Here is an 11,236-nt window from a genome sequence, read left to right as displayed (position 1 = left end):
AGATGCTTTAGCAACATATTCAAATGAGAATATTTTTATATCATAGTAATTATAATAGGAATATAATGGACTTTTAGCTCCTTCATCACTGAAACAGGAAATGAATGCAGAATGACGTCTAACGACGGGTGATTTCAGTGCATTAATGCATGAAAAACATCATGTAACTTGGTCAGATTTACACATAGAACACATAAAGGCAAGCTAGTAAAAATGTTAACCAATGATTCACTTTTTACCCATCCATCTTTTTGTTTAGTTTAGTCTAACTTTGACACTGCAGAGCAAACTCAATCACCTCATCACCTTCAGCTCCATCAAAGACAGTTTATTTTTAATAAGTCTTTGTATATGTTATTTATACATTTATTTTTATTTATTTGTTTGTTCAGTCTTTGTAGGCGTTAAAAAGTTTGAGTTCCTGAGCTTTGACGTTGTAATACCTCAAGGGGCCAGACGGGAGGCGCGCTAAGCCCACCACTCACCTGTACCAAACTGCACCAAGGGAATTATTATTTCGCCTCTGAGTTTCTATTTAATGTTTTTTTACGGTGACGGTGGCGGCCTCATTGCTTTTTTTCTTTATTTTTTCTCATTTTTTAAGGTTGCGGTGTTTCCGGGTTCACTGAAGGGGAAAGTATCCATTAATTCCCACCTTGTCAGCGGATGTATGCGCGCGTTTGTGTGTGTGTGTGGGTGTGTGTGTGTGTGTGTGCGATGCGTGTGGAGAAATGTAGGAAGTAACGATAACTTTCCGGCAAGGACGACGAGAAAACGTAATCCTGCATTTGTCACAAGGAAAAGGGCATTGCAGTAGGAATTACGACCATAAATATAGACTAAAACCTCCTTTTTCTAATCATTGGGAACTCTTTATTCGCTTTTCAGTTCATATTTCGGCCTGCTTTTTTTTCTTTTCTTTTTTTATTTCAAGTGATGTTTTTCCCCTGAAGTTGTGTGACAGGAGTTGGCCAGCGTCACACAGAAGTGCAGGTATCTTTATTTTTCTCTCCTGCCAGCGTGTTTTCCAGTTTTCGAAGATGGAATGAGACACTTTCCTTAAAGGTGAGACTTTTCGACATTTAGCGCCTCTTTGACACCTGTTACTGTTAGGTGTTTGCCATGGACAGATGTCTGTTTATCGGGATTATGTTGATTATATTAGGATTAATGGTTTCCCAGGAAAGCGTGCGGATACTGAAAGTGTACAAGAAGTAAACAAAATGAATAAGGGCTTACAATAAACTCAACTTTCATTGCTGTTTCTTAGTCTTCCTGAGAAATCTGTGTCCTAACTTTTATTTGAACATATTTACCGAGTGGGGGAAAAAGACCCAGATGAAATAAAGTAAGAAATGTATTTTTCTTTAAATAGCAACGGAAGAACTTCTGGCACCCATAATAATCCCATTAAAATAAACGTCACTGTTTGTACTTTAACAATTAAAGTGGAGTAAAGTTTCTAGATACTTCTAACTAGTTGTAACCCGTCATTTTCTGTTTGCCTGGGGCTCAGTTATGACGTGACACACGTATGCCTGCTGGATGTTTGGGAGTCATGGAAAAAACTTTTTCTCCGTTTCCTCTGCAAAATTTCACATTGTAGAGTCGGATAAGATCATTAATCTGGGATTAGGTGATTTGGTTGGATTGAGGTTCACAGCAACAGACACTGTTAGTTCAAAACAAACTATACAGACAAGCACCTCAGACCTACAGTTAGGCATGGTGGAGGCTCTGTGATTCTGTGTGCCTGTTGGTCTTCTTAAATTCACATACAATTAAAAATAAATAAAACCTGAAAATGCTGGCTTTCTAATCAACATTCACGGTGGGTCAGGCATTAAAAAAAATCAAAAGATAGATATATAGATTAGCTCTTTGTTAAGTATAGTGGAAGATGTGTGATGCTGTGGGCCACTTTCATTCTAACGTTTCCATATTGTTATGGGAACGTGGAAATTCATAGACATTAAAAATGCAAACTCAAAGCAGGTCTTCAGTATTACGTTAATAATCCGAATTGATGTTCAAAGTAGCAGAAATGGTTCATCATGCACACAAAACAAATACAAAAAGTTAGTCGTTTGCAGAGCCAAAAGAAAACCTCAGAGGCTGATCAAATGTGAAGAGATTAGAAACCAAAGGATCAAGAACTCTGAAGTGTCTAGAGGAGCAGTTGTGAAGCGTTTTTGTCAAACTGTGGCCTCGCATTTGAGCTTATATTCATTATTAGTGAAGCGTAAAAACAACACAAACTACACGTAATAAGGTAATTTTAGGAAATGAAGTAGAAATTTTATGAAGAACTCTAACAAAAAAATTATCCACATTTTTTCTTATTAAAACCTTTTTTTTTGTCATTTTCAGACATTTTTCTAGTAAAATTAGTCTTTATTCTACTAATATTAAGACTATATTCTCCTGATTAAACTAAAATTCTCATAGCCAAACCCACATACTCTGGCATACAACTCACTGAAATAAAAGCCACTTTTTGAAATCATTTTATGTCATTTGTAATTTTGTTTTCTGGAAAGAAAACGAGAAAAAAAAGTTAAAATCAAACACATATATTTGTTTCTTATGCTTTAATAAGATCATTACGTTCTTGCAGCCTCGCTTTTGCATCACCTGAGCAGAAATGTGTTTTCTTTCATGGTATTCTGCCACTGTTACATAGTCAAGTTCTTGTGAAGTGTGAAATATCCTGGTTGGGTAGAAAGAACTGAGGAAGGAGCCGTCTTACTGGCTCACATGGAAATGAGCTCCAGATAATTCATCCCATGTCCTCTCCCATTATGCAACCAGGAAATTTGATTGAATTAAATCTTGGTAAACTGGATTTGTGTAAAATCTGCCATCCATGCCAGAACTGCCACTGGCATCCACCAGTGTAGATGTTTCCACCGGTGATTTGGTTTAAAGCATTTCACTTATTGCAAGTCATGTTTTTTATGCAAAGCCGTTCAATTGCGATCAAAGATTAATTTATTTATTTAAAGGCTTTTTACATTTCTCTTCCAGAGTTGCAGATTAAGGCTGGGCAGTAAATAGATTTTATCGATTAATCGAACGTTTTGGTTTTTGAAAGTTGCCTTCTCTTTTTTCACCAATGGACATCTTGGGTTTCCGAAGTTCAGTGACGTCAGCAGCACACCCAGCGTCGGCATCTCGCTTGGCAGGATTTTTTTTTTTTTTTTTACAGCTTCTGGTTATTTGGACTTTGAATTCAGGTCAACTCTGCAACAAAATATAACAGTCAGGCTACATTTTTCTTGTTTTATTACAAGAATAAAATCTTAATCTTAGCTGAGTAAAGTAATATTAGGAAACAAAGTAGTAATTTTATTGGAACTCTAGCAAAAAATTATTTATCCAAATTTTTTCTTATTAAAACTACTTTTTTTTTTATTTTAAGACATTTGTCTGGTAAAATTACATTTTTATTCGCTAATATTATAACTATATTCTCATAATTAACTAAAATTCTTGTACAACTTACAGCTTGGATGACTGAAAAAATTAGAAATTTTGTTTTCTGAAAAGAAAACGATAAATCGGATCTGGTATGAAACGATCTTATTTTTTAGCTAAATCGCTCATTTCTAATTTTATGTCGTAATTTAACCAAAATTAATGCAATAGCAATCAACGATGTATTTATTTAAAGGTTTTTTACTTCATCCAAATGTTTTCTCACATATTTTTATTGATTTATTATTTTAAGACATTTTTCTGCTAAAATTGCGTCTTTATTCTGCTATTATGACTATTTTCTCCTAATTATGCCAAAATTTCTCTTAGCCAAACGCAGATACTCTGTCGTACAACTCACTGTAGGGATGACTGAAATTAAAAACACTTTTTGAAAACATTTTTTGTTATTTGTAATTTTGTTCTCTGAAAAGAAAACAAGAAAAAATCAGTTAATCTGATTTGGCAAGAACAGATGTAATTATATGTCTTGTTTTCTATGCAAAATTAATGCAATAGCAATAAAAGATTTGCTTATTTAAAGGTATTTTACAGATGTTTTCCAGAGGCGCTGATATTTTTGACTCCATCCAAATGTTTTCCCAGAAACTCTCATATTTTTATTGATTTATTTTAATTAAAAACGTTGTTTTATTGCCACTGTGTGTGATTTTCTGCAGTACCTGGTGGGCTGTGAGTTATGCAGAAGCCCTTCTCTGGATCAGGATGAGCGCTACAGATGGAGCTGGGACCCCTGAGCACGACAAAGACGCCCGTGTGGTGCAGATCTACCCCAGGCTGCCTCTGGAGACAGAAGCCTACTGTCCCCTGCAGGTCAGCATCAAGGACACGGTGAAGACTGTGATCCACAACGCTGTGGTCACGCTGGACTTGGACTCCAGCCAGAGCTACAGCCTACTGGAGGTGAAGGAGAGCGGCGGCGAGGAGACGCCGCTGGACGATGGGGACCGCCCTTTGGTGCGGGTCCTGCGTTGGCCGCCGGAGACACAGAAATGGCACCCTCGGAGTCAGGGCTACTACTTCGTCCTGCAGCAGAGCAACAACGGAGCGAAGCAAGTCGCAACATCTAAAGAGGAGTCCGACGACCTCTGCAGCCTCCCGTCTGTGACCAAGGAGGCGGTGCTGGAGGTCTTACGCCAGCGCTTCCACAAGCACAAAATCTACACCTACATCAGCAACATCCTCGTCGCCGTCAATCCCAACAGGTTTTTACCTCTGTATTACAACCCAAAGTACGTGAAGCTGTACAAGAACCAGCCACTGGGCAATCTGAGCCCGCATATATTCGCCATCGCCGACGTGGCGTTCAGAACCATGCTGGACCGGCAGGCGAACCAGTGCATTCTGATATCTGGAGAGAGCGGATCGGGGAAGACTGAGAGCAGCAGCTATCCTCATCCACTGCCTGACCACACTCAACCCGGGGACGTACGCCGGGGGACTGGAGCGAGCCATTCTGGGGGCCGGGCCGGTTCTAGAGGTAGGACACCAACATACAAACCTTTTCACAGGCTGGGCGATAAATCAATCTTATCATTTAATTGAATCTTTGGTCCTTAAACAACTTTTTTTTTAATTGTTTTTTCATTTTGAGTGATGTCAACCATCTTACAAGCATTTTCTACAGCTTCTATTTATTTGGATTTTGAGGTCAACTCTGCAACAAAATCTATTTCTTTTAATAAGTTAAAACAACATTCCTTGTGGGATCAAGAAAGTATCTTTGAATTTAATTTTTTTTTACAAGAGGCCACCGCACTGAACCTTATTGAAAACCTCATGGTTATTCCACCACATATTGATTTCTGAACTCTTCATCAGTATTGTTGTTTCTAAATGAATATGAAGTTGTTTTCTTTGCATTATTTGAGGTCTGAAAGCACTTTTTCCTTATTTTGACCATTTGTCATTTTCTGCTAATAAATACAACATTTTTCAGAGACATGTTGTCAGCATAGAGTAAAAGAACAATGTTCATTTTACTCAAACATATTCCTATAAGGAGTAAAATCAGAGGAACTGATCATTTTTATTTTTTCCAGAGCTGTATAGTCATAGTAATTCCAGGATAAAGTCAGGGTCTCTCCCAGTGTATTATAAACCTGGCGGGCCACCAGGCTTTACTTGTGCCCCCACCAGGCTTAGCATTGCTTAATTATTTAATTTCTATTTAAATGTTTGCATTTTTAAGACTTTATAGTTAGTGTTCAGATATTAATCTTCCAATCTTTCAATAACACGTAATTATCAAGTGATATTTTAAAATTTCCTGTCAACTTTATAGACTTTTTAACTCAAAAACATGGCAGACAGCTGGATGAATGTAGCATCACCAGGCTTAGCAAGTTTTCTGGGGGAAACCTTGAAAGTCGTTTGAAAGTAATGCAACAATAAAGTTTTTATATTATCAGAATAAAATGGTAATATTAGGAGAATGAGGTAGAACTCCAACACAAAAAATATACAAAATTTAATGATTCAAACTTTTTTTCTCATTAAAGCAAAGTTTTAATAGATTCTTCTGGTAAAATTGCAGCTTTATTCTGCTAATATTATATATAGCATAGTCATAATATTAGCAGAATATTATAGTAATGCTTCGTCATACAGGGATGATCTAAATAAAAGCCACTTTTTGAAAATATTTTCTGTCAAATTGTAATTTATTTTTTACAAAAGAAAGCGAGAGAAAATTGGAAATGTGATCTGGTATGAATAACAATCTGATATTTTAACTTCAAGCCATTTCGCCCAGCCCTACCTGGATGTAAAATCTGTAGGAGTCAGAAATATTCATGTGATATTAGTTTGAAGCACAGAATAATAAACAATTTAATCAATAAGGCTCTCTGCTCAGGGCTCCACTCACCAAAGGGCATCACATGCATTTATACAGGCTGTCCACACGTCCTTAGAAAGTCTTAAACTCATGTGTCTACAATAAAGTCCTTAAAATGTCTTCAGTTCATGCTTTTCTAAAAGTAAATTGGGCTTAAACACGTTAATCAGACGTCTTAAATTGTGTCATTGCTGGACTATTAGGTCTTGTAAATTAGTTTTGTTAGAGAAAAGTTTGAGTGATGTGCAGAGATCTTCACCTTGCTTTGTGACTGGAGGTGGTTTGGGCTACCGGTAGCTAGCTGCTAATCTTTGTTAGTTAGCTAACTGGCTTTTTCATGTCCATCATGAGCAAATTTCTTTAGTACATTTCTGTTTCCATACAGGACTTACATTTAATTCATAACGGTCTTAACGAGTCTTATGTTTGTGTTGGAACCTGCAGAAACCCTGCTTTAATTTCACCACTTAGTGCTAAAATAAATTGGGTGATTAGACAAGCATAAGAATAAGCAATATAATCAGAATTAGCTTTAATTGACTAAAAAGACAAGATTAACAATAATCTGGCCATTAGTTTGTTAGTTAATAATGTTTCTGATAAGTTTTGTCATAACAAATTGCTGTTATTTTGTGTATTTGTTTGTTTGTGGTTTAGTTTGTGGGTTTGGTTCTGATTCAGATGAAAACTTGAGAAATTTTTATCATTTCTGTTTTTAGAAAACCCACATAAATCCATTATTGACAAATTGTTCTAATGTTTGCATAAAAGTAACCAGATCTGTTCTTATTTTGTAAGCGGCTTCAAATATTTTAATCTGCCTAAATGACTCGTGAATCAGATCAGCTGAACATTTGTTCCTGTCTTTGTCAATACGCATAATCCGGAAAAACAAACGAGCTGTTGACTTCCATGGGAAACATTCTCTGGTTGCAGCTCTGTTAAGATTTTATCACAGCTCTTGCAGGGAGAGGAACTTGTTGAAATGTTAGAGGCATTTGTAGCTTTCATTCCCACAGAACTAAAACAAGATCAGAGTAAATCAGAGAACAAACATCTGCTTCTGCTGCAAGTTACAGCAAAAGACAATGAAGTTAAGTTTTCTTTTTGGATTCATATCTATAAAGTCAAGCCTGCAGAGTGTGACTCACTGTGGTACGACTTCGCTAATCAGCAGATCACTTTGTGGCTCTTTTTTTTTTTTTTCTTTATACTATCAGTTAAGATATGCCTGTACTTGTCTCTTTCTGAAAAACTTGCTATTTGAGTCTTGAAACAGAAACTTGCAAATATATAATGTGGTCCTCAAATGTTTAATGAAATCATTAATGAATTGTCTCTTTATCATGGATTTATGGGAAATGCAACAAGTTGGTAAATAAATTAGGCAAATCAGTTCATTTGAAATATTCTGTGAAAAAGTCTTAAACCACCTCTAATGTCTGTACTTTACCTCCAGTGATATTTAGCTTTTTGTCCGTCTTTGTCCCAGATTATGACAGTCTGCTTAGAAAATGAGGATATGGACAAAGTTGAGGACAAAAGAGGAAGTGTTGCACATGAAAAACAGTCTAACATAGACTGTTTTTAGACTGTGTTAGACTGAAAAGCAGTCTAACATAGACTGTTTTTAGACTGTGTTAGACTGAAAAACAGTCTAACATAGACTGTTTTTAGACTGTGTTAGACTGAAAAACAGTCTAACATAGACTGTTTTTAGACTGTGTTAGACTGAAAAGCAGTCTAACATAGACTGTTTTTAGACTGTTAGACTGAAAAACAGTCTAACGTAGACTGTTTTTAGACTGTGTTAGACTGAAAAACAGTCTAACGTAGACTGTTTTTAGACTGTGTTAGACTGAAAAACAGTCTAACGTAGACTGTTTTTCTACCTTAGAAAAACAGTCTACCTTGGACTGTGCAAATAAGTGCACAGTATTTACCAAAGCTAAATAATGTAGCTTTGGTAGCTCACCAAAGCTATGTACGTTATTTCTGTTAATCTCCAATATATAAGCCAAATTTCCAGCTAATTAATGTTTGGGAATCTTCTTGATGTTCAAATACTCATTTATGTGGCAAACTGGGTTATTTTTGGTATTTTCTTTAGACTAATTAAACATAAGAGGACATTTGTGCTTTTTTCAGACTGCTAGCATCCCCTAAACTTTGTTTACATTCTGACATGTTACAGACTTCATTGTGTTTTATTAGTTTTCATGTTACAGACAAGTTTTCACATGATTGTGACTTAAAAAGAAAATATGTTTTGTTTTAAGGTTTTACGAATATAATTCTCTTGTATCAATGATTTTAGAGCCGTCTTTGGCTTGCTTTAGAGGTGCAAATATAGGTGCAAAAGTTTATTCAGCAACAAGGCAATTCAAAGTGCTTTACATGTATTAGAAGGAAAATAAAAACGACACAAGCACAACAAAAGAAAAACTAGTTTAAAATGTTCCAGTTGATATTAAGTGAAGGTAGTTCTAGTTTTCACCTTTGATTTAAAAGTAAATATAAAACTAATTATTGGTTCTCCATGAGATCCTAAAAACCAAAAATACAGACATTATTTACTAAACAGTTCATGTTTTTGACCATTTGGATAAAGATCTTCTGCAAACATCAATTTTAAGTCTCACCCCAGATTCTCAGTGGTAATCAGCCAGTTTATCAAGCTTATTTGTGCTGAAAACTTAAAAAAAAAAAAAAACAGTTGTGAAAACAACATTTTGTCCAGTGCCATCGCTAAAATTATTAATACACATCAAATATGTTGATCAAAATTCGATTTATTATTGTTCCAAATCAACTCTACAATGGTGGGTTATTAGTCTTGATTTAAAGCTCAGTGTTTCAGCTGTTTTTCAGTTTTCTGGACGTTTGTTCCATATTTGAAGAGCATAGAAGCTGAACAGTGATGTTTTCTTTTCCCAGCCTGTCAGTTTAAGTGGAAAGTGACATTTTATTAGGTTTACAGTTGTGTCAATCATACAGATTAAACAGTGGTTTCAGATTTTAAAAACTTGCTATATTGTTTTAAAAACTGCATTAAGTTTCTCCTACCGGAGTCGCATCTGCTGGGTTTCCTGGTCATCATGAGGCTTTTTGTTCAGTAATGTTCTCCATTAAACCTCTGAGGCCTTCACAGAAAAGCTTGGTTATGCTGAGATGCACACAGTTTGACTTCATTTACTGGTTTGATGATTTCTAAAAGCTTGGTTGCACTTCATTTTATTTAGAGGAAGTAATATGCATGTCAGATTTTTAAAATTTTTATGTGTAAAACCTTTATATCACTTTTAACTCCATTTTTAAAATATGCATGGTAGACTTTCACTGGTAAACAGTGAAGGTTGTGGTTGTAAACTGACGAGATGTGAAAAGGTTCAAAGGTCGTGAATGTTTTTTTTCTAGATACTGCAATCATAAACCATCAATTTAGAAAGAAAGTAGGTCAACAAGCAGAAGCAATTCCTCTGAAAAAGCGTTTTCTGGATCAGTTAACATCTACAGATTTCTGGTTACTTGAGTTTTCTGTGAAGACATTTCCTGCTCCCGGCCCCAAAGGTTGTTTGGTATCAACTCTCCAAAATGTCCCTTAAGGTTAGGCTGTTATCTGTACCCATTCAATGGCGGATAAATCTAAGTTGTGCTACTTTATCTTTGTCAATGAGTAACTGGTTCAAATTTCTCACACACTTTGGCTCCAAAGTTTCTGTTTCGGTCACCTATTTGCTCTGGTGCCAAACAGATCCCAAGGGAAATACTTGCATTCTTAAATAGCATAAATGATTAAATGTGACTTTATTTTGGTTTAATGGAAGGAAAAACACATTTCTTAGTGACGCTTGTGGCCTGAGAATGGATCCACATGTTGAAAGTGAGGTATTAGTTGGTTTCACTTCATTTAAACTGTGGTATTGGGAAACAAACTAGAGGAGTTGCTGTGGGAACAGTTTCATTCATGTTGCTGCTTTTGACTCTTCACTTATTTGTTCCAGTAGTAGGTGTGGAAATACCAGAAATTCGCCCCCTCAGATTTTTGTGCTTTATCTTTCCATCTAAACAGATGCCACAGAAAAGGCTGATATGGTTACAGATTGCACACTTCCTCCTTCCCAGAGGGCCCAGCTATTTTTTACACAGTGACAAAAGAAGGATTCTCTCTCCAAAAACAAGTTCTGCACGATTCGAATTGGAAAAACCCGCCGTTTAAGATTTGTTTCAGTTGTTCACAGCTCTTCTCCTTAAAGCTTAGAGAGATTAGTTTAGCTTTTAAGATGTTTAATGAGTGAAACGTAATCTCTGACATGATTGTTTTTCATAAAAAATGTTATAACAGTGCGATGCTTCTGCATTCTTGCTCCTTTTTTAACATCTTGGGATTTCCTTTGCATGTATGAGTCAGTTTGCAGAACCAGTTCCCATTTGTCTGAAATCTAAACTTCATACTTTCTTGTTTTTGTTTCCATGTCATCTTGCTATCACTCTCCTTTTTATCTTCTTGCTGATGGATATCTGCCATTCCTTCCCACCTTCTCTCCCCATTGAAAACGTTATTAATCGATAACTAAGTCGATTTTCTACCTGGACTAAACAAAGCGTGTGTTTATATGTGTTAACTGGGTGAATTTATGCTTTACTTTTGCCTTTGTGAAGCTTCCCAGAGGGAATTTGCAGGGCGTTGTCTTTGAGGGAACACCGGAGCGAGAAGAGAAACAGAAACGTGTCTGAACAGGCTTAGCCAGGTCCGCTGGCAAACCCATATAATCAAGAATAAATCAACTCCCTTCTCTCTTTGTACTTTTTTAAAGACTGTCCAGCTCTTGTTTTTGTCAAACAGTCCTTAAATCAACCAGCGTGAGATTGTAGATTATTAATAATAGGATTTTCCCG

At 36.1% G+C, this 11,236-nt stretch overlaps 1 protein-coding gene and 1 long non-coding RNA gene across 2 annotated transcripts in view; one reads left to right on the top strand and one right to left on the bottom strand.

Annotated features, from left to right (window-relative positions):
- Positions 1-577: 577 nt before the first annotated feature.
- Positions 578-11,236, top strand: part of LOC116721112 (myosin IXb) — a 35,885-nt gene continuing 25,226 nt past the window's right edge. The window contains 3 exon segments of the mRNA XM_032564627.1: positions 578-1,065; positions 4,158-4,890; positions 4,892-4,978. Coding sequence (XP_032420518.1) covers positions 4,204-4,890; positions 4,892-4,978 — 774 coding nt within the window. The 5' untranslated portion in view covers positions 578-1,065; positions 4,158-4,203.
- On the bottom strand, positions 9,114-9,524 carry LOC116721114 (uncharacterized). Its single transcript, XR_004339527.1, has 2 exons — positions 9,404-9,524; positions 9,114-9,275 (listed from the first exon to the last, which is right to left on the bottom strand). It is a non-coding gene; the product is annotated as an uncharacterized LOC116721114 (long non-coding RNA).

Source organism: Xiphophorus hellerii, chromosome 6 (assembly GCF_003331165.1).
Source record: "Xiphophorus hellerii strain 12219 chromosome 6, Xiphophorus_hellerii-4.1, whole genome shotgun sequence".
In the NCBI taxonomy this organism is placed as follows: domain Eukaryota; kingdom Metazoa; phylum Chordata; class Actinopteri; order Cyprinodontiformes; family Poeciliidae; genus Xiphophorus; species Xiphophorus hellerii.
Note: the sequence above shows the minus strand (reverse complement) of the source record. Positions and strands in the feature narration are given on the sequence as shown.